This window comes from Polypterus senegalus, chromosome 5 (assembly GCF_016835505.1).
Source record: "Polypterus senegalus isolate Bchr_013 chromosome 5, ASM1683550v1, whole genome shotgun sequence".
NCBI classification, from domain to species: domain Eukaryota; kingdom Metazoa; phylum Chordata; class Cladistia; order Polypteriformes; family Polypteridae; genus Polypterus; species Polypterus senegalus.
Window position 1 is genome coordinate 76,814,303 of NC_053158.1, and position 24,419 is coordinate 76,838,721.

The 24,419-nt window shown below is 37.0% G+C and overlaps 1 protein-coding gene across 1 annotated transcript in view; it reads right to left on the reverse strand.

Moving 5' to 3' along the window:
* Positions 1-24,419, reverse strand: part of smchd1 (structural maintenance of chromosomes flexible hinge domain containing 1) — a 459,542-nt gene that overhangs the window by 332,695 nt on the left and 102,428 nt on the right. Inside the window, exons 7-10 of the mRNA XM_039754843.1 lie at positions 23,523-23,642; positions 11,520-11,686; positions 7,725-7,818; positions 7,387-7,597 (exon numbers count right to left, since the gene is read on the reverse strand). Coding sequence (XP_039610777.1) covers positions 7,387-7,597; positions 7,725-7,818; positions 11,520-11,686; positions 23,523-23,642 — 592 coding nt within the window. The remainder of the gene's footprint in view (positions 1-7,386; positions 7,598-7,724; positions 7,819-11,519; positions 11,687-23,522; positions 23,643-24,419) is intronic.

Below are 24,419 nucleotides of genomic sequence, written 5' to 3' on the forward strand. Positions count from 1 at the left end.
TGAGGAGCAACCTGGCGGCGCCTAATGAACCGAAACAATGTCCCACAGATGTTCTATTGTCAGGGATTTATATATATATATATATATATATATATATATATATACACAGTAATCCCTCACAATATCGCGCTTCGACTTTTCGCGGCTTCACTCTATCGCGGATTTTAAATGTTAGCACATCTAAATATATATCATGGATTTTTAAGCTGGTTACGCTTTCTGCGGACAATAGGTCTTTTAATTTAGGTTACATGCTTCTTCAGTTTGATTGCCCAGTTGATTTCATACAAGGGACGCTATTGGCGGATGGCTTAGAAGCTACCCAATCAGAGCATGTATTACATATTAACTAAAACTCCTCAATGATATAAGATATGCTTCCCTCGCGGTGCTTGTTTGCTTCTTCTCTATCTTTCTCACTCTCTCTGCCTGACGGAGGGTGTGAGCAGAGGGGCTGTTTGCACAGAGGACACGGAGGCTCCTCTAAAAAATGCCGCTTTATCGCGGTGCTTCTGTATACTTAAAAGCACGTATTGATTTTTTGATTGTTTGCTTTTCTTAGTGAGCGCTCTCTCTGACATTCTCTGCTCCTGACGGCGCTCTTTTGAAGATAAGATATGTTTGCATTCTTTTAATTGTGAGAAAGAACTGTCATCTCTGTCTTGTCATGAAGCACAGTTTAAACGTTTGGCTAAAGGGTGTTATTTCATGTCTAGAGGGCTCTAATAATGTTAACAGGGTGGGAGAGTTTATAAGGGCTTAAAATATATAAAAATAACCATACAAACATATGGTTTCTACTTCGCGGATTTTTCACCTATCGCAGGGGGGTCTGGAACGTGGTGGCCTCTGACAGATCCACGTAAAATTTGGTTTTGAAACCCTTCTTCACTGGTCGTCCTCATTTTGCATGCTCCAATGACGTGTATATCAGAATTTATAAGTGCTCCCGCATTGGCATTTGCACCTTTTACAATGTAGGCATGGGAAGCAGGAGTGAGGTTATAGTGAAACTGTAAGCAAAGAAAGTACAGTGGAGGAAATAATTATTTGACCCCTCACTGATTTTGTAAGTTTGTCCAATGACAAAGAAATGAAAAGTCTCAGAACAGTATCATTTCAATGGTAGGTTTATTTCAACAGTGGCAGATTGCACATCAAAAGGAAAATCGAAAAAATAACTTTAAATAAAAGATAGAAATTGATTTGCATTTCATTGAGGGAAATAAGTTTTTGAACCCTCTAACAAAAAAAGACTTAATACTTAGTGGAAAAACCCTTGTTTGCAAGCACAGAGGTCAAACGTTTCTTGTAATTGATGACCAAGTTTGCGCACATTTTAGGAGGAATGTTGGTCCACTCCTCTTTGCAGATCATCTCTAAATCCCTAAGGTTTCGAGGCTGTCTCTGTGCTACTCTGAGCTTGAGCTCCCTCCATAGGTTTTCTATTGGATTAAGGTCCGGAGACTGACTAGGCCACTCCATGACCTTAATGTGCTTCTTCTTGAGCCACTCCTTTGTTGCCTTTGCTGTATGTTTTGGGTCATTGTCGTGCTGGAACACCCATCCACGACCCTTTTTCAGTTTCCTGGCAGAGGGAAGGAGATTGTCGCTCAGGATTTCACGATACATGGCTCCGTCCATTTTCCCGTTAATGCGATTAAGTTGTCCTGTGCCCTTAGCAGAAAAACACCCCCAAAGCAAAATGTTTCCACCCCCATGCTTGACGGTGGGGACGGTGTTTTGGGGGTCATAGGCAGCATTTTTCTTCCTCCAAACACAGCGAGTTGAGTTAATGCCAAACAGCTATATTTTGGTCTCATCAGACCACAGCACCTTCTCCCAGTCACTCTCTGAATCATTCAGGTGTTCACTGGCAAACTTCAGACGGGCCTGCACATGTGCCTTCTTGAGCAGGGGGACCTTGCGAGCCCTGCAGGCTTTTAATCCATTGCAGTGTAATGTGTTTCCAATGGTTTTCTTGGTGACTGTGGTCCCTGCTAATTTGAGGTCATTAACTAACTCCTCCCGTGTAGTTCTAGGATTCTTTTTCACCTTTCTCAGAACCATTGACACCCCACGAGGTGAGATCTTGCGTGGAGCCCCAGAGCGAGGTCAATTGATGGTCATTTTGTGCTCCTTCCATTTTCGAACAATCGCACCAACAGTTGTCACCTTCTCTCCCAGCTTCTTGCTAATGGTTTTGTAGCCCATTCCAGCCTTGTGCAGGTCTACAATTTTGTCTCTGACATTCTTGGACAGCTCTTTGGTCTTTCCCATGTTGTAGAGTGTGGAGTCTGCTTGATTGATTGATTCTGTGGACAGGTGTCTTTTATACAGGTGACTAGTTAAGACAGGTGTCCTTAATGAGGGTGACTAATTGAGTAGAAGTGTCTAACCACTCTGTGGGAACCAGAACTCTTAATGGTTGGTAGGGGTTCAAAAACTTATTTCCCTCAATGAAATGCAAATCAATTTCTATCTTTTATTTAAAGTTATTTTTTCGATTTTCCTTTTGATGTGCAATCTGCCACTGTTGAAATAAACCTACCATTGAAATGATACTGTTCTGAGACTTTTCATTTCTTTGTCATTGGACAAACTTACAAAATCAGTGAGGGGTCAAATAATTATTTCCTCCACTGTAGATATATAGTACACTTTTGTGACACTGAAATAGTGGAGTGTGTAGTGGTAGAGCTGGATGATATGGACTCTAATTGACTTGCGATTATTAGAACCTAAAATGGGATATTGAGATTTCTTGATATATTCTCAAAACACCTTAAAAACTGAAAACCACCACCATATAGAAATGATATGTATGCGTTTTCTATATTGAGCTTATAACCTGGTATATTTTATCACAATCTTCTTCGTCCAAGTGGCTACCCCACGTTGGCACAGGGCATGTACGTTTCCACTTGCCAAAGTTGAAAGCATCCTCAGGGGCAACATCAGCATGTTTCATATCTTTCTTAATTCAATCCAACCATTGGCAGTTCAGTCAGTCTTTTGGTCACCAACCGCATCGGCTGAGATGGAGCGCAGTTTATGCTACTGAGTCATTGGCACTATGGATGACATGGCAATACCACTGGAGTTCATCTTAGCAGCCATAGGCGCAATTCCCATCATCGGTCGGATTTCCTCGTTCATAATGCAGTCAAGTCAGATGACCCCAACTGACCATCAGAGCATCTTCATTTCCATGGCTTGGAGAAGCCGCTCATGTTTCACATTTGCCAGCCAACATTCACATCCATAAAAGGCAACTGGATGAACATTCTAGATTTTTGCATCCAAGTAGATGGGTTCCTACTCCCTTGTGTGGCTCTAAGGAGCATCCCTTCTCCAGCCCAGTTCTTGAGTGCAGAGCTGCCACTCACTCCCTGGGGCATACTCCCCACCACCTGCTTCCATTCTTCCCAACAATGGTCTCTCAGTCCTGCTTCTTTCTTCTTCCTCAACCTTCGTCCCTTCCTTTCTCTTTTTTCTTTTCTTTCTGATCTTTTCTTCACTTCTCTTGATCTCTTTGATTTCATCTTTTCTTTCTGATCCCCCAATTCTGCCGTGCAGGCTCCCTTTATAGCTCTGATAGGGTAGAGGTGCTATCCTCTGCCTACTCCAAGGTATGAATGAAGCACTTGACTGGCCTCCTCACATTTGTATGTGAATACATGATAAGCCAAGCACCCCAATCAACCTCAGAGTGACGCATGCACGCCCACAGGTGCCTCCGCTCACAGCCTGCACGTTCCAAGACTCTCAATTATTTATTTCAAATATAAAACGCCACAAACCTCTCTCATCACACACCTCCCCCCCCTTAAGCTGCCAATTGCATAAGAAAGCTGTACACTCCCCCCATCCCAGTGCAAATGGTGGCCAAGGTTAATGGCATGATCCCATTGCTGCACTAAAATCACAAGTTAAATCCCTTACAATAGTAAAAGCATTAAAACAAACCCCACACTAAAAAAAGCCCAAGCCCGCTTCTAAAAACAGGACATTAAAAGAATAAGAACTTTAGAAACAGCAATAAAATCAACAACCAATAAATAGTCCATTAAAAGTTAAAAATTCCAAAAAAAAGTCTTCAGGTACAATAAAAGCAGTCAGGCACCAATCCTACTTGCTGTTTCTTCCTCCACCATTTGTGATGATCCAGGTAAGCTCCATGCTCAGATTGCTTCCAGGAGCCTCTTGAACCTGAACCTGTTAATAATGAACCCAAGGATGAGCTGGGCAAATGAGGACACAGTAAGCAAATGGTTGGTGCAAAGTGGTTAAGTGCTTTTATTTTAAAGTAACCAACAAGCGCAATGTTCAAAAGCGCAGTGCATTCCAAACAGTCAAACAAATAATCCAATAAAATCATTAGCAAGGTGAAGGTTACAATCAATATACATTCTAATAAAAACTAAAGTTATTATTACAGGCAGATTCTTCTTTTAAAACAGTCATGAGTCCTAATGCCTAAAATCTGGTGTTTCGTCAGCTTATCCCATCAGAACCTTGCAGCATGAGGAGACGTCTGCCAACAGGTGCAGTCATCCGTTAATCTGGGGTTCAGGCTACTACCAGTAGTCCCTCGGCATCCATAGGACTCCTCTTCAAATCCTACTCTTGTCTCCCTCAGCCAGTCCATCAGCGTCTACCTGGGGGATGCTGGGCGACAGGGCCGCACTTACTCTCTTGCGTAGCTCTAAGGAATGTCCCTTCTCCAGACAATCCTCTCAACATGGGCTCCCAAAATCCTGTTTCTCTTTAGCCTTAATCTCCAGTCCTTTAATCTCTTTTTTCTCCTCTTTTTGCTCTTCCAACTCTGTAGTGCGGGCTTCCAACATATTCATGAGAGGGTGCAGGTACTTCTCCAAGGTGTGAAGCACTTGACTGACCCGCTCGCATTTGCATGTGAATACGCAATCAGCCAAGCACCATAATCATCCTTAGAATGGCATAAGCATGCTTACACATGAATCTGCACCTGCTTGGAACCTTCACGCTCTAGGACTCGATTTTATTTATTTATTTATTTATTTTAAAATAAGTGTGCCATGAACGTCTCTCAACAAACAGCAAGGGAAGTAGGTGCAAAAATCTGTGTTTACTCCTTTCACAGACAAGGCAGTCAGATGCACTGTTTCGGTTTGGGTCTGGGTCTATTACTATTCTTAAAGATAATGCTATAATTAAAAAAGTGAGATTTACAGCTTACACTAATGTAAATGGAATTAAATCTTTCTAAGTGAGTATTCCCAAATCAAAGTTCATTATCACAGTCCAGAAAAAAAGAGCCTGTTTCCCTTAAAAGAAAAATTAGATGTCCCAAATGTGTTTTACCAGTCAGTCTACATCCTTATGATCACTTTTGGTCATGGCTATTGAGTTGTAACAAGAATAAAGTTTCAAGCAAAAGCAGACAAAAATCTAGTTTCTGCACAGAATTGTCAAGCTCAAATTATATGGCAAAATAAGAATGAAGTACTGCAGACCTTGGAGTATCATCTTGCTTCTCCAGATCAAACCAGGAGATGCAGTTTATACATGTAATTACAATGCCTCATACCCACCTCTCATAAACCAGGCATTGCCCATTGAAGAAAAATACTACAGGTAGACACATTTAAAGGAATGTTTCTTACTGAAGCATCTAAAAACGAACCAGAAGGACCTTTTCTTAAGAACAAGATGCCCTGGTCTGTCCAGCCTTTGCAAGTTAACAATGTTTGCTGTCAACTACTCTGTTCTGTTTCCTGATCTTGTTATTTTCTGAATTGCAGTTGCACGTTTTGTTAGTGCTTAAAGTACTATTTAGCACTATACGTCATTACATTTTGTGAGCTGTACTGTAATGATATACTAGTGCTTTTGCATACTACAATGCAATGATAATTATTCATTTATTCAAGCTGCACTAATAATAATAAGCAAAAAAAAAATTATATAGCACTTCATCAAGAACATGGTCACTTTACAAGGAAAATCAAAATTATGCAATATTTGTTAAAACACAGAATATTATAAAACAATTTAGAGTATATAATCTTTTCACTGTAAAAGATCAAACAGCTGAGTAAAGAATGTCAGTTTTGAACAAACAAATGATAATGCTAAGGAAAAACACGCATTTTGAGGTAAGACATAAATAAGGATAAATTTGGATAAATAATAATAAATAAGGATATATTCACAAAGATGCCCTGAAAGATTGTTCTAGAATGAGTAAAGGAAAAAAGGTACACTAGTAGAAGACCACAATCCTCCAATGTTGCTTACTTTCGCATGAGAACAGTTTAGTACTACTAGCATGCACCTAGCTTACATTTTACACCTAAAACCTAAATATATACTAAAACGTTATCAAACATTAAACTCATCCACCGACCACACACAACATTAATATCCTCTCTAAACATTTTTGTTAATGAGAAAATGGCTTGAAGCAATGACAAACTTTAACCTGATGTTATACTAGTGGTTAATTTTAAGTTTTAAAAAATTTGCTTAGACGACATTCAACATCAGAAAAATGGCAAAAGGTACTGAAAACTCTAAAAACAATATTTCAGAATCCTTAGAATCTATAGCACCGCATTGCTCCACAATAGTTAAGACAAGTTTTTTTCGCCCTAATACAACTTTCTTAGAACCTGTATCACATTTTCTGTACATCACTAAGTTAAACTTTCAAAGCCCTGTTTCACATCTCAAACACAAACCTGACTAAACACTCATTTGATATGTACAATTTTAGTGGCAATTTCAATGATGACAGCGTTTTTTTTTTATAAAATAAATGTTGTGAAACAAACCAAAAACCTCAATAAAATGTCTTCAGTAAATTATTCAATAGCATTGTAAAGTGGCAGCATTAAAAAACAACTTGAATGCCTTTTACATGTCCATTTAAAAATGATGAAGATTTGAGTTCTTTAAGTGCCATATTTAAATTGAAGTTTTTCATCTCTAATTACAGAAAGGATAATTATAAAATCCTCGTGAACATTTTGAGCATTTAATTATAATAAAACTAGGGGGCTCTGCACCCTACTTGTTTCGCTCACCAACCCCCGGCCGGGCACCACGTGCTAGCAACTTCACGAATATGCCTCTCATCGATTGGGAAGCGGATGTACAATTTAAACCGATTATTATTTTCATTAGAATTGTTACATATGGCAATAGTCTCATTTCAAGATTTTCTATTATAATAGATAAAATGAATTAAACTGTCACAAAAAAAATCAAGAGAATTTTGTAATAAAAATAAGCTAGGTTTCTCCACTTGAATTCTTTCCAGGCAGTGCAAAAGAGTAATTCAATAAATAAATAAATAAATACCAAACAAGAATGTGAATTAGTTTGTATAGATCCACTTACTTAAAATTCCATTGGGGTCATCTGGATAGGTTTCTCGATCAAAGAGGAAAGGATGATATCTGATTACCCCTTCTACCACTCCATCTCCATCCACCTCTGTCCTGAATTCAAAACTATCAGAAGCTGAGTTGATATACAAACTTTGCATGTCATCCTTAATCTCTCTTAGGTTAACCATCCTGGGAACCTTTCCCTTTTCAAACATTGAGATCTAAAATAAATTTTAAACATTTTACTGAACATGATTTTATCCAATGTAAATTTAGAAATGCAAAATTATTTCTGAAGAAAGAAAATTAAACATTTAATACAGACTCCTATTATCAGATATCATTTACCTGAATATCAATATTGCTCAAAATGTGCTCATGTTTACTTGAAGAACTCATATCATTGCCTTTTGGTCCATGGATATAATAATGATAAACATGCCTAAAAAGAAAAAATTAACTACATTAAAATTCAACAGCTTTTTTCAAATTATTCTTCCACATAAAAAAAGTAATGATTTAAGCTAATTGGGCTCTGTAAATACTTTAATAATCAATTAGTTTACATTAGCTTGTAAACTGACAGAATGAAACAACATCATCATACTTGTAGGAGGAATTCCTATATTGACCTCACATGCAGTATTTACTTATGAAGAGAAAGGAGAGGGGGAAAAAAATCAGAGCAATCCATCTTTTCAACTTGCACAACAAAACATTTAATCTTTAAAATGTTCAGAGATATTTATGGTACTAATGTAAACAAATTCCTGACAAGATAAAGATTGTGCAGTTTGTGGAATCAATCACCTTATATAAGTCTGTTAATGTATTAATTTTCTGAAATTGCTTTATTGAGTATAGGAATTAGACACAAATCGATCTTGGATGGGGCACTTATATTTCACTAAAATATTAAAAGAAATATCTGTAGGACCCATACATTCTTCACCCTAGGTTGATCGTTACTCTATAAATAGTCTGGTGGTGTTACAGATCAATAATGCATAAAGGATATCTTAAATGGGTATTAAGTTATGTTGAAATGGGTTTACAAAATAGGGCCAAGTTAATTGATTAGCATTAATTCCTGTTAAGACTTAATTACACCGGGGACCAAAAAAAAATCAAAAAAACAAAACAGAAATAACAATGGGCCTTTTACTTAATGCAAATAAACACTACTGCCATTTTAACTTTTAAACCAGAGCCTATGAGAAAACTCGTAAATCCAGTGCCAGCGTAAATTCACACCCAATCTGAAATTTGTTCGTTATCAAATAATATTGCATTAGTGTGATGATGTTTTCTGATTAGTACTATTCATGTCATAAAATGATTTCTTCAAAATATCATATATACCTACGTCTGTGTTTTTTTGACATCATACACCATAAGGTGCATACTAATTCTGCGTGAGCAGGAACACTCAATAAAACTAAATAAAAAAAAAATAAAGTGACAGTGAGCTACAAAGAAGGCAGATTCACCAGCGTTTGTGTGTCAGTTTTTATTCCTCCAGATCAGAGAATGTCCAGTTCCCGTGCCTCAAAACACTACTTACATCTACAGTTATTCCCAGTTTCAAATAAAAACTAACAGCGTCAGATCCCTAGGATGGTAGTATGTATTGTGATCGTGAGTGACAGAATAAAAGTTAAAAAAAGGCAAAGTTTATAAGTACAGTACTATAAATGTACATGGTCTGTTACAGACTCAACCAAATGTATGTGTGTACTGTAGAAGGAAATTTTTTTATTAGCATAAGAGAAGAGCAAATTAGCATATAGAGCCATAGAAATTAATTAAAAGCTTCTAAAACATTAGATTAGGCATAAATTAGATTATAAAAGCAAAATACGATAGGTCTAGCAAATGGTTAACTAAAAAATCAGTTATATTGCATTATTTTATAGGCTTACAGCAGATTTTCCAAAGTAAAAAAAGAACAGCTAAATTGATACAGCGAAACCAGTTTTGGACAGGATAAGAGTTTGAGGACACCTGTAATTCAAGGCTAGGAAGAGATAACATGGAAAAGGGGCCTCTAAAAGCAGCTGGATTGCTGAATCAGCAGTAAAGGCAACAAAAGGCCTTTTACTACAAGCAAGGTCACACTGTAATGCATCTTAGCAAATGCAGGCATTAGCAAAAATATTATAAGAATATATTAGCAATTAACTTTAGTGTAGAAATTAAGACAAATCAAGCATGGCAAGCAATGATCAAATGAAAGCACATACTATACTTCTTTTTAATTAAAGCTTAAGCTTCAGGTCACTATAGTAAAAAGTTTGGAAAGCCTAAGAGAGGAAAACCCATAAATGGATTAGTAGCCTTGGACAACAGAATAGAAAGATAACAGATTCCACTAGGAGACCAGTGTAACGAGATAAAGTTCCCATAGAAACTCAAGATTTGGTCGGATGGGATTAACAGGGGAGTCAGCGGAGGTAAGCAAACCAGCTCATTAGAGCAAGGTCAGAAAAGATAGGAAATTACATCAGGAAAGCCCAAAGATGGAAAGAGGAAGCCATCCACCCAGTCTTAGACCAATCAGAATAAGCCAAACAGACACCAAGAGGAACAATGGACAATTGAACCAGATGCAGAGTCAGCTGATTGAGTGAGCCAAAATGATAAGAAATGGTTATAAAAGCTTCACTGGCTGAAATGATCGTCGCTCAATCTAATTTGGCCGTATTGGGTTGAGTCCTTGTTATTTTTTGTGTTGATTTATTGCAATAAATCCTTAAAACTCTGTCTATCTGGAGTCCTAATAGCCTTTATTTTTAGGTAAAAAGCCTTCTGATGATGAATTTTTCGTCACGACAGTACTGTATAATATTACCAATAAGAGCAGCTCACTACTGAAAATGGCAAATATAGGAGACAGTGCGGATCAAACTGGTGGCCCCTTGATTGCAAGTCAGCAAATCTTACCGCTACGGCACGAAAGCTGTTGTATCATCCTTAAACCTTTTGTGAAAGTGTTTATTTGATCTTTGGACTTCAGGCTTCACACATTCTATACTTTATGCCTACATTTTGTAACATTTATTACTAAAATATGAAAAAGTTTCTGTTTTAACAATGTGTTTACACAGATTAATGTAGAAACGGAACACACGTGAAATGCATGTGTTCCAAATAACAATGTATTATTTCCACTCTAAAACTTCAGCAGTTCACTCATTCCCAGATAATCAAACAAGGCACTAACTGGGAGAACATAGTGAACGTTCTGCGACGGTGGTGGATGGAATAGTAGGCTGCTTGCCTTAATTGGCACATTTACAGGACAAAAGATGCTGACGGAGAGGTGAGAACAGATTTAGGGTGGGCCGGATTTAGGAATTTTCTTGCAGGCTCTGGTAATTCTAGTGTTAACAATGATGAAAAGATGAAATTTGCAAGTTACTACTTTTTTAAACATATGGATGGAAGAGAGCATCACAGATAAAGGTTTTTAAGTAAGAAATGGTTTTGAGTGAGAGACCTTTTTTTTACTACAGTTAATCTACAGCAAAAAAAGAAAAAACCCTACTTACATTTGTGATAGAAGCACATGAGACAAATTATTGTATTTCCAATTTTATTTTCATTTCAGAATGCGTTAGCCTTTACTTTTCCATCTCTAGCACGTCATCTATAACTTTAGTAGAATATGATCTGATGAGGCACAATGCAAGCGAGGGCCCACATGTGGCTCTTATTGACAATATATAATAAAACTATCAATTTTATAAGTAAACAGAATGGGAAAAAAATATAATTAAGTACCACATATTAAACTGTCCCAGGGAACTGTGCTATTAAACACTTGCAATTAAAATTACACTTTCAAACTGCATCTTTTTTCGTTTTTTTTTTTTTGTTTTTTTTTTCCCCAGACCACAGCTGTAAAAGATGCTGTTATCGTTCCTTAACTGAACAACAGTGGCTACTGTAGGATAATTTTCAAAGTTACTTTAACACAGAATATTAGTAGAATGGTGGCATATAACATCAACAAAAATATTACAGGAAAAGAATTGTGTCTATTCCATCTAAGTATCCCAAGCACCCCAATTTGTATTTCATATCTTTATAATTCTCCTATAAATGGCCTACGGAGGTACATTAATGCTGAAAAAGTCTTACGTGAGTTCCCGTGCCAACTGATCAAAATTGTTCCTCAAATACTGTATATGATCAGGCAATAGTCCAGTAATAACAACAGCAGTGAAGCTTTCTTTATTTTTTTCCTCCAAAATAATACTGTGCAGAAATCTCTCATCTTCACATATTATGTGTGAGGAATCACCAGGCTACAATGTAATAGATAATAATAATCAATGACAATATTTCATAAACAGTTCTCAATTTGTTAAAAAGAAGTTGCAGTAGTAAACAACTTTAAAGTCATCCTCTGATCAAAAGAGTTTAATAAATAAAATGTATCCTCATAAATCCAAGACCATTTTTCATTTTAATTAAGGAAAAAAAACTCCCAGGATTTTTTATAATTCCACAAATAAAAACAAAATATTTAAAATAGTTGACATTAAAAACATCTGTAAATTGTTCTTGAAAATGTGATAATAGATAGTGTTTGGTAAACATTTTATAGACCACTAGGAGAACAACTTAACAAGCATAGATGACACAAAAAACTTTTAAAATATTAATTTGTAGTTAATGCAAAGCGAAATTTATATTTAATTTTCATATCCATAAAGTTTCACCAATATCCACAAGTCTAAATTCTGCTAAAACGTATGATGTGGAAGTATTATACATCTGAAGGAAATTCAAACTATAAGTACATTATGCAAAAATATGCTTATAAATCATTGATGCTTTCATTTCACATTGATGTATTTTTTCTAAATTGGGACTAAACAACCCTAACAATAGAAGACAATTGACAGAGTAAACATCTATAGAAATTACATCTCTTAGACTACAAATATCAATTGCATAATTGCTATGGGTGTGCAATGAATACATTTGTTATTTTATAATGAGCTACTAAATCAAAAAAGAGAAACAATCTAATGCAAACAGAAACTGTTTTGTTTTAAAACACAACATTTAAACTGTCCCCTGTATGCTCAATCCAAAAACTGCATCACCTTAAACATCCTTAAAAGTAAAAGCTAAAGGCCATGTCAAACAACAACTCTTTCAGTAATTTTCAGTATAGTGGACTGAATAGTAGACTTCGATTACATTAATGAAGTGGGTTCGCAGTACACACTCGTGACCATTACTCTCGTAGTGTTACATATCTAGCAACTCATTCAAACTAGTCCACCACTTCCCCCTGCAAAATCAAACAGGTTTGATTAAAACCGGTCTCTAAAAAAACAAACAGGTTTGTCTGTTTTACATAGTATAAAAGAACTCAAAAAAGAAAAAGGGCTGAGATTGCATCTGAATTCCTTACAGCTGTAAACCCTTCGTAGCACAAGAATGCTGAGAAATATGAAACGGTGTTGAAAAGTCATCATGTAAAGGAGTACTTTGATATCCCCAGCAATTTCTAGTCACATAAACTGACATACTCAGGTAACAAGATCAGCAACTGCAGTTATCATGTCTGACAAGAATTTATGAAATGTGATATAAGCTTTAGCGGGAACAAAAAATATTCAAATTGACTTAGAAATTTAGTTTAACATACTGTATGTAGTGTACCAATCAGAAGAGTTTTTCTTTGTTTTAACCATTTTCTACATTTTAAATTAACAGTTAAGGAAAACTATTAAAAAACAAATATGAAATTATGGAATGAACAAAAAAGTGTTCCAACTATATTATATTTGAGATTCATCAAGTAGCCACACTTTGTCCGGATGATAGCACTGCACTCTTAATATTCTCTATACCAGCTGCCTGCCTCCCCTTAATCAACATTTTTAAGGAGTCAGATTCTACTAGGAGATCTTCTTGAATCTCCAGTGCAGCTTATTTCAAAATATTGGGATTACGCTCCATTTTAAATAGTTCTTACACATTTTACAGGTACAGTACGTTTTGCATCAGTGTCCTACTGAAAAACAAATGACAACAAAACTTAGCACAAACCAGATGGGATGACACAATAGTCATGTTGGTCAGTTCTAAAAGAATTGTGTACAGTGGCACCAGCAAAATACCCAAGGGATGTTAAGATGCATCGGCTGCTTAAACTCCACGGGACATTGATTTGGGCAATAATCTTAGGCACACTTACGTGGAAGTTTGCAATGTTGGTAACTCTACAGAACTTATGCTCTGCAGCAGAAATAATTCTTGGTCTGTCTTTCATGGTGGATATTTTCAAATTCAATTGAAATTTTCCAGATTCATGAAGCTTTGTTTCTTAAAGTAAAAACAGAATGCCATTTTTCTTTGCCAAGTTGAGTTGTTCTTGACATATAATGGTCTACTACAACCAGAAATAATGGCCCTCTAACAAAACGTGTTATTTATACCCAAGCTACAAAATTAGATCAAACACGTTAACAAGGAAAGAAATTCCACAAATTAACTTTTAAAGCGACACAAATTTCAAGTAGGATGGTATAATAGTAGCAGTTTTAAAATTTTCTAATTTTTAGTTAAGCTGTACAAGTACAAAGTTGCAAAGTCTCAAAAACAAAAGCAATTCTTAATAAACTACTGTTGCAGCCATAACCATTTACAGGCAGTCCCCGGGTTACGTACGAGATAGGGACTATAGGATTGTACTTCAGTTGAACTTGTAAGTAAGTCGGAAAACAGGTACATTATTTTAACAAATGCTATTGTTGACCAACTGTAACAAAGTTCTCTGCAAATGAATGATGGAGTTTCACCTCTCTCTGACCTTTTTTATTATTTCTAGTTTATTTTCGATTGTGATGGTTTTTCTCTTCTTTACTGTATAACCAGCACTTGCGTCAGATTTGTGTTTTAGAGACATTCTTGAAGGGTAAAGACAAAAGGTTAAGACGAGTTCTTCTTCACAGCACTGTACACGCTATCACAGCAGGAAGGCACCCGTCATCAACACGCCTGATGTACTGACAACAGACAACTTCCTGCTATGTGCGTAATAGTACAAGCAGGCTTCAACTACAGACCACAGCTATTAGTTTGTCATTTTTAATAAACAAAACTAAATACCAGTATTGATCAGTGACCAAAAAAATATCAACATAAATAAAATCCTCTTAATACTTTTCTATACTAATAAAAGGCAAAGCCCTCACTGACTGACTCACTCACTCACTCAATCACCACTAATTCTCCAACTTCCTGTGTAGGTGGAAGGCTGAAATTTCTCAGACTCATTCCTTACAGCTTACTTACAAAAGTTAGGCAGGTTTCATTTCGAAATTGTACGCTTAACGGTCATAACTGGAACCTACTTTCGTCCATATACTGTAATAGCCTGCAGCTCGGTCGCCGTGTGAGGCGGAGTTGCGTCTCGCATCATCACGCCACCCACGTAATTGAGTGCCTACCGATATAAGGTAAATATTCACGGGAGAAGGATTGTGCTTAGCATATTCATAAGTGCAGCTACTGCGGAAACCCGCCCTCAGCGAAAGTGCGAGAGAAACTTTAAATTGCCGGGTCTAAGCTAACATTTAAATAAAGCCGTGGACATTGCAAGATCGCACAAGATATTCGCAAGATACATGTTTAATGAGAAGACGCAGGGTATAAAGCCTCGATGCTAAAGACCTGGCGAAGTCATGCATTCTCTGCTGGCCTAAAAAAATATCTGAATCACAAACTGATGTTAATTATATTACATCCATAAAAACTTATTAAATAATTCCAAATAGTCTGTCTGCTTCCTTTCATAGCTTTTCCGATGGTTGTGCTGCTTCCAGGCATGTATTTTCATATTAAAGCATTTAACCAATCACATTTCAGCCATCATTTGTTGCCAGACAGACACGCGCAATCCGTTGTACAGGCCCTCTAACACAGAATAAATGTTGATTAAACTGTTGCTTCAACCAATCAGATTTTGAGTTGGTGTCAGTAGGGCCCTCTAGCAGGCGTACAGCAACATCACCGCATTCAGACCCACTCATTGGATAGAAGCCGATATGAGGAACTCTACGAGGCCACTGAATGCACCGCAGGCGCTCCGAGCGCAAAATCCTCGCGTGCACTACAGCCAACTCCATGGCAGGATTCAGGACAATATTTGCCAGACACAGACCAGATTTCAAGACCACGAAAACCTGATGTTTGTCACGCTCCTCGACCCCCAAAAGTTTCGGGAATACAAGAAAAATTTCACGCATGCAGCCTTCTCCAGTTTAACACAAGAGCCACGCAGCAGTTTTTGATCTGTCTTGGCTAAAAACAAAACTGACTGTAATGTATGCCATGGATAATTTTGCAGGAAAATCTCCCAATGATCTCATTGACTTCCTTCATTAGAAATATCTGAATGAGAGCATGGAGCAGCTGTTCATATTGGTATATTTGGCGGTGACCATTCCCGTATACACTGCTTCTGTCGAGCAGAGATTTTCAGCCCTAAAGCGAATTAAAACTTATACCAGAAATACGTCAGGGCAGGTTCGACTTTCTGCATTAGCTTCGATGGTGATAGAAACTGACTTTTTGATGGAACCGAAGCGAACAGATAATCTGTAAGAAAGAGTAATTGAACTGTTTTTGAGGAAAGAGAGGAGGATGGATTTTGTTTACAAATAATCAGAATTTTTGGTGAGTAAACTGTTGTGATTTTCCTAAATAATACTGCAAGTTTATGAGTTATTATTGATGGTTTTTATATGTGTCGCGGCTGTGTCGCAGTAGAAAGGAACTTGTTCACCCCTGGTTTGTCTGTTCAATAAAGGCATTTATTGTGGCTACAGGACTTATCTATCTGCGATGCAGTGGCTCTTTATACTGTATTTCTGCATATTAACATGGTTTTTATAACCATGAATTAGTTTTTGAGGGATGGGTTGATTCAGATGGAGCACTACTGAAGGCCTAGGTGTGAGATGCATGGTCCGCCACTGGACCAGATGATATGTAAATTTGATGAACATTACAACCCGAAAATAAAACTGTAGAGAGGCTCAGATTATACTTCTCCCAGTGCATCTCTCTAAATTCTCCGTGCGGGTACATTATCATAAGACTTAACAATCTTATTGTTACACCTTCTACGTGCACCGAACTGTTCTTATTACAAAGTCTTCCTTGCTTTACCGCTGGCTGCTTCTTTCCATTCACCTTCCTAGCTCTTTATTTAAACAGTTTTCCTTCTCACTTTTCCGCTTCCTGGCGGTCTCTTCCCTTTTCGTTCAAAATACGCGCCTCCTTGCCTTTTTACAGTCAGTTTCCCTTACGTCACACCATGGTACGTTTAGCACAAGTTAATACCGGGAATGCCTGTTAAACATCTTACATGCACGAGTAGCGATTTGCGTAATGAACACTTCGATGAATGAAACCTGTTATCTTTACAATGGTTGACAAACACAGAATGTAACTTCATAACAACACGTCTTCCAAATACGAATCTGATTGAAAGAAATAATGATAATCAAATCCTTGATGACAGCAACACTCATAACAGTCACAAAATAATTACACTGACAATCAAGTTATGTTATTTTTAAAATGTTTCCTTTTCTTTTTCATAACTTCTTTAACACACTACTTCTCCGCTGCGAAGCGTGGGTATTTTGCTAGTAACTAATAAAACTCAGTTAGACCTCAACAGAGAGCATAATACAACTAATAAATGCACTATCGCCCTGATGATTTGCTTATTCCAAGCACACTGAATATGCTTTATACAGCCAACAACAATGGCAAGAAACTATAAATCCAGCTGCAACTCACCTGACAGGTATGTACAGGGTGGGCCATTTATATGGATACACCTTAATAAAATGGGAATGGTTGGTGATATTAACTTCCTGTTTGTGGCACATTAGTATATGTGAGGTGGAAAACTTTTCAAGATGGGTGGTGACCATGGTGGTCATTTTGAAGTTGGCCATTTTGGATCCAACTTTTGTTTTTTCAATAGGAAGAGGGTCATGTGACACATCAAATGTATTGGGAATTTCACAAGAAAAACAATGGTGTGCTTGGTTTTAACGTAACTTTATTCTTTCATGAGTTATTTACAAGTTTCTCTTTGTTTACAGCCATTGACATGTCGCAGAGGTTAGACACCCATCTCCCATGCTACAGTTAGCAAACTGTTTGCTAAGTTTCGTGAAACTGGTTCAGTGTTGGATTTGCCAAAATGTGGACGCATGAAAACTGTCACTAATGAAGAAACATCAGTGGCTGTCCTAGCTTCATTCAGCAAGAGCCCACAGCATAGCACTCGCCGCATGTCACTGGAGAGTGGCATTAGTCCCTTCGGCGGATATTAGCTACTCACAAATGGCACCCTTACAAACTCCAGCTACTGCAGCATCTCAACGAGGATGACCCAGATCGGCGTACTGAATTTGCAGAATGGGCAAAACAAAAATTGGAACAGGACCCTCAGTTACGCAGAAGATTTTGTTCAGTGATGAGGCAAACTTTTATGTGAATGGTGAAGTTAACAAACAAAACCACCGCTATTGGTCTGACAATAACCCACATTGGATAGATCCCTCCAAGACTGTTGGAACAAAAAAATTGATGGTATGGTGTGGTATATGGGGTACAAAGATAGTGGGGCCATTCTTCATCAATGGAAACCTCAAGGCCACTGGATATGCGAAATTGCTACATGATGATGCGTTTCCCTCTTTATGCACTGAAGCTGGCACGTTCCCTGAGTTTTTCCAGCAAGATGGTGCACCACCACATTATGGGTGTCAGGTCCGAGCATTCCTAGATGAACAGTTTCCTGGAAAGTGGATTGGTCGTCGTGGGCCAGTTGAATGACCCCCAAGGTCTCCCGATCTGACCCCCTTAGACTTTTATCTTTGGGGTCATCTGAAGGCAATTGTCTATGCTATGAAGATACGAGTACTACAGTCGTCTGCTAGGGTTGAACAACTGGCTACAGGGTTTCTGCAAGAAGAAGGATGTCGGCTTCATCAACAATTGGAAACTCTTTTTGGAAAGGCCGCGTCTCTTCAAGCGTGATGGCCTGCATCCGAACAGTTTCGCCCGGGTCCTCTCCGAAAACATATCGAAGGTAATTCGTTTTTCTTGACTATCTATCTCTGCTCTTAACCCCTTCCGAAATAATACTGCTGTGCCAGGACATGATGAATGTTTAATAGAGTCTTCCGTTAAAGTGCACACCATTAATACTGTAATAAGCAATCTCAATGCACGTAGAAAACCGAGGAAATACGGCATAAACTCCAATAATCTAATTAAAATCACTATTTTAGAGGAACAATGTATTAAAACTATAAAAACAGATCACAGATTAAACAAAAAATACACACAGAGCGGCGCTAATAATAATAATTTAGTTCCTATTCCAAATAACAATAACGCACATAGTACTCATCTCTGCACCTCCAAACATTAAATATGGCACTATTAAATGTCAGAGCTTTAACTAACAAAACGTTTTTATCAACGATCTTATTAGTGATAAAAATAGATCTTATTGCACTAAATGAAACATGGCTGAATTCAGATGCGCGTCAGTTTTAATCGAATCTGCCTCCGGATTACAGTTTTACTCATGCAAACCGCCAGGGAAAAGGGGCGGATTGGCTAACATTTACTCGAGCCGATTAAAATGTAAAGATGTCAGTTTTGGTAAGTTCAAGTCCTTTGAGTATCTCGCCGTTGTTATTCATGGAGATTCTCAAGTTCTAGTACTATCCGTGTATAGACCTCCTAAATATAACGCGCTTTTTGAGGAATTCTCTGACTTAATGTCAATTTTAATTACTAACTATGACACACTCCTAATAGTTGGCGACTTTAATTTTCATATAGATAATCAGTGTGATCTAAAAGTAAAAGAATTTATGAACCTCCTGGATTCTTTTGATTTGAGACAACTCATAAATCAGCCTACACATAAAGCAGGTCATACATTAGACTTAGTGATTACTAAAGGACTGAAAGTTGATATAAAACAGATCATTGATATTGGTCTATCAGACCATTTTCTTCTACTTTTTAATATAGAAATAATGATAAAAACACTCATGAGAAGCATATTGTTAAAAAACGCTTCTTTGATTCGCAGCAGCTTTAAAACTTACAAACATTTTAAGCAATCAGTCCGTTTATAGTGCCAGCTATAATAGCGAGGACAATGTAAATAGTAAGGTGGAAAGATTTAATTCTAAAGTGAGAGCTGCTGTTGACATAGTTGCACCTGAAAAGACAGTGAAAAAATCTTCTAGCATTGGTATACCATGGAAGACCCAAAGAGTGTCTGATTTAAAGAGAACATGCCGTAGAGCTGAGCGCCAATGGAGGAAGACTAAACTTACTATCCACCACGAAATATTAAAAGTCAAAATAACAGAATACAATAACACTGTCCGTCTTGAGAGACGCTGCTATTTCTCAAGATTATAAATAACAATGCTAGTAATCCTAGAGTCTTATTTTCAACAATTGATCGCCTACTAAACCCAGGTAGCTCAAAGGAATGCCTCCTAAGTGCTTCCAGTGAAACCTGTGAGGCTGTCGCTGTATTCTTCAATCAAAAATTAATGATATTAGAAATAACATAGTATATCTCCCCAACACTAAGGATCCCCCTAAACCCCAACATCCTGTTATAAACAAATTAAACTCTTTCACTAGGATAGATTTACCTGATTTACAAAAAATAATATCTCAATTAAAACCCTCCACCTGCGTCCTTGACCCGATACCAACAAGGTTTTTCAAAGAAGTATCAGGCGTGCTAATTGATAATGTTCTTGACATAGTAAATTGTCACTAGATACTTCCCAGACTGTCTTAAGACTGCTGTAGTTAAACCCCTACTTAAGAAACATAATCTTGACCCTCGCTCTTGAAAATTTTAGACCCATCTCTAACCTGCCTTCTTAAGTAAAGTTCTAGAGAAGGCAGTCATTATGCAGTTAAATGACCACCTAAATAAACATGCTATTCTTGATAAATTTCAGTCAGGTTTTAGAACAAATCACAGCACAGAAACTGCACTCGTTAAAGTAGTAAATGACTTGCGGGTAAATGCAGACAGAGGCCATTTATCTGTTCTCATCCTCTTAGATCTGAGTGCTGCATTTGACACCATTGATCACAACATTCTTAGAAATCGCCTTAGTCAATGGGTGGGCCTCTCTGGCAGTGTCTTAAATTGGTTTGAATCCTACCTGACAGGGAGAAAATATTTTGTTAGTTGTGGGAATTACAACTCAAGACACATGATATCCAATATGGTGTTCCACAAGGCTCTATCCTGGGTCCGCTGTTATTCTCAATCTACATGCTTCCGTTAGGTCAGATTATCTCAGGGCACAACGTGAGCTACCACAGCTATGCTGATGACACACAGCTGTACTTATCAATAGCACCTGATGACCCGATTCTATTGATTCACTAACACAATGTCTGACTAGTATCTCAGAATGGATGAATAGTAATTTTCTCAAGTTAAATAAAGAGAAAACTGAAATTTTAGTGATCAGCAATAATGGATACAATGAGGCTATTAGAAATAAACTGGATACATTAGGATTAAAAGTCAAGACGGAGGTAAAAAGCTTAGGGGTGATTGTTGACTGTAATCTGAATTTTAAATCACATATTAATCAGATCATTAGGACAGCATTTTTCACTTAAGAAACATAAGTAAAGTTAGACCTCTTATATCACTGAAAGATGCTGAGAAATTAGTTCACGCGCTTGTTTTCAGTCGACTAGATTACTGTAACGCACTCCTCTCAGGACTACCCAAAAAGATATAAATCGTTTGCAACTAGTGCAGAATGCAGCTGCTAGAATCCTAACTAGGAAAAGAAAATCAGAACACATCACTCCAGTTTTGATGTCACTACACTGGTTACCTGTGTCATTCAGAATTGACTTTAAAATTCTGCTTATGGTTTATAAAGCCTTAAATAATCTCCCCCATCTTATATATCGGAATGTCTGACACCTTATATTCCAAATCGTAACCTCAGATCCTCAAATGAGTGTCTCCTTAGAATTCCAAGAACAAAACTTAAAAGAAGTGGTGAGGCGGCCTTCTGCTGTTATGCACCTAAAATCTGGAATAGCCTGCCAATAGGAATTCGCCAGGCTGATACAGTAGAGCACTTTAAAACACTGCTGAAAACACATTACTTTAACATGGCCTTTTATAACTTCATTTTAATCGTAATTTAACTTAATCCTGATACTCTGTATGTTCAATTCATCATAACAACTATTCATGGTGGCTCTAAAATCGGTACTGACCCCTACTCTCTTTTCTGTTTCTTTTTCCGTTTCTTTGTGGTGGTGGCCTGCCACCTCCACCTACTCAAAGCTTCATGATGCTCCAACAATGATGGACGGATTAAAAGGAAGAAGTCTACGTGACCATCATCATCATCAAGCCCTTCCGTGAGAACCCTAAATCCAAAGAGGACTGTTTCATTTATGTTAGGTAGAATGCCCAGAGGGGACTGGGCGGTCTCATGGTCTGGAATCCCTACAGATTTTATTTTTCTCCAGCCGCCTGGAGTTTTTGTTTTTCTGTCCCCTGGCCATTGAACCTTACTCTTATTCGATGTTAATGTTGATTTATTTTTTATAATTATGTCTTTCATTTTTCTATTCTTTAATATGTAAAGCACTTTGAGTTACTGTTTGTATGAAAATGTGCTATATAAATAAATGTTGTTGTTGTTGTTGTTGTTGAAGATACGAGATGTGCAGCACCTGAAACTACGGATACTGGAAGCCTGTGCTAGCGTTTCTCCTGCGGTGTTGCTATCAGTGTGTGAAGAGTGGGAGAAGAGGGTTGCATTGACAATCCAACACAATGGGCAGCACATTGAACACATTTTATAAGTGGTCAGAAACTTGTAAATAACTCATGAAAGAATAAAGTTACGTTAAAACCAACATCATTGTTTTTCTTGTGAAATTCCCAATAAGTTTGATGTGTCACATGACCCTCTTCCTATTGAAAAAACAAAAGTTGGATCCAAAATGGCTGACTTCAAAATGGCCACCATAGTCACCACCCATCTTGAAAAGTTTTCCCCCTCACATATACTAATGTGCCACAAACAGGAAGTTAATATCACCAACCATTCCCATTTTATTAAGGTGTATCCATATAAATGGCCCACCCTGTATATTCATGAAATCTCATACCTTTTCTTCACAGTAGCCTGATAAGCAGGCATCTTCTACAAATATAAATAAAAGTAAAAATAGTAAAAAAATGTAAAATACAAGATGAGGCACAAAGATGCTGGGCAGCTAGTAGCTGTTATTTAACAATACAAGCAGGACTTTCTTGCCATTACTGATTCCATTTATGTACTGTGACCGATCACAGCACAAAACTTTTTCCTTTGGCTACGGCAGTAGATATCGTAGCATTATTGAGCATCCTCCACCCCTTTTGTCTTAACTTATAATATGTCACAGACAGCTTTTTCTGTAGGATTTCATTATTATTAATCCACCGCACCTACAATGTTGAATCCCACATGAGAGGACGTTGTCAGATTGCCAAGTTGTATTTTGCAAGGAAAAATGTAATCAGATTTGTATCTTTGTGCTAAAGAAGCATTTAAAGTTCCTAGCACAAAAAGCAATATATGTACAGTGCATTTACTACCTATCCATATACAAATGAGATACAAGCATCGACTGTAAACTAAGTATTCATTATAGGAATAGTCACATGGTTCAAATCATTGGCAAAAGGATGTCCATCTGTAATGCAAGTAATCAATAGTCAATTGAAGATATCATCCATTGGCACAACCCAAGTTTAAAGGAAGAATAAGAATTCTAACAACAAAATGACACATGCTCTTCAAGAAATGCAATATATTGTGTCAAGGACCATTACAACTACAGTACACTGTAAAGTTTAGAAAAAGCAGATCAGCTCTGAGGCCAATTTACCCATTGGCAATTAATTTATTGGGAATGAAAAACTGGCCAGAGTAGATCAGCGGCAGAGTTAAACAAAACAACAAACCCAAAAAAAAGAAAGAAAAAAAATTAAATCACCTGGCTTACCATTCTATTTCTGATGAATCCACTATATATAGCCTCTTTGTTTTTCTCTTTTTTTTCAAATTCCTCCTTTGAAAGTAGTAGCTCATGAACATCAACTGAGCTTGACGGTTTAGTTACCATCTATTAAGAAAATTACAGAGGAAAAAATGTCTTTGTAATATTTTGGTCACACAATTAAATGCATTTATTGATGCTGTTAATACCAAGTATTAATATCTGTCTGCTTTTTCAATTTACTGTTTCTATGCTTATTTATACTTGGCATGTTAAAGTTTGAAAAGAAAAAAAGTATAACCTACCTACAAAGAAAAAATAGACAGACAGACAGACAGACAGATAGATAGATACTTTATTAATCCCAAGGGGAAATTCACATAATCCAGCAGCAGTATACTGATACAAAGAAACAATATTAAATTAAATAGTAATAAAAATGAAAAGAATTAAAATAAAATTAATGTTCGCATTTACTCCCCCAACTCACAACATATGAAAAAAACAACATAAACTTCTGTATTAAAACATTAATATAAATGGACTTTAAAACTACTATGCTTAGGTTCACTGTGACCCTAAAAGTGCGAAAGGAGATTCAAAAAATGATTGAATGGAGGGGTCCATACGTATTTCTATAATTTCAGCTTATAATATCTAAACGATAGCTATATGATGGATTAATTTATACATCTCAAATACAATTCTGTATATTCACAATTGATATATACTAACAACATCTTAAAAGTAACAATCTCTATTCAAATATAGCATTGAATAAAGTTCTAAGCTGGAATCTTCCTCTTGACTTCTCTCTGAAATGTGCAAAACTGTTAAACTCTACTAAGTGCAGCAAGCCTTTTACAAATACTGGTGCAGATTTGTTTCTTTGATATTTTCAAA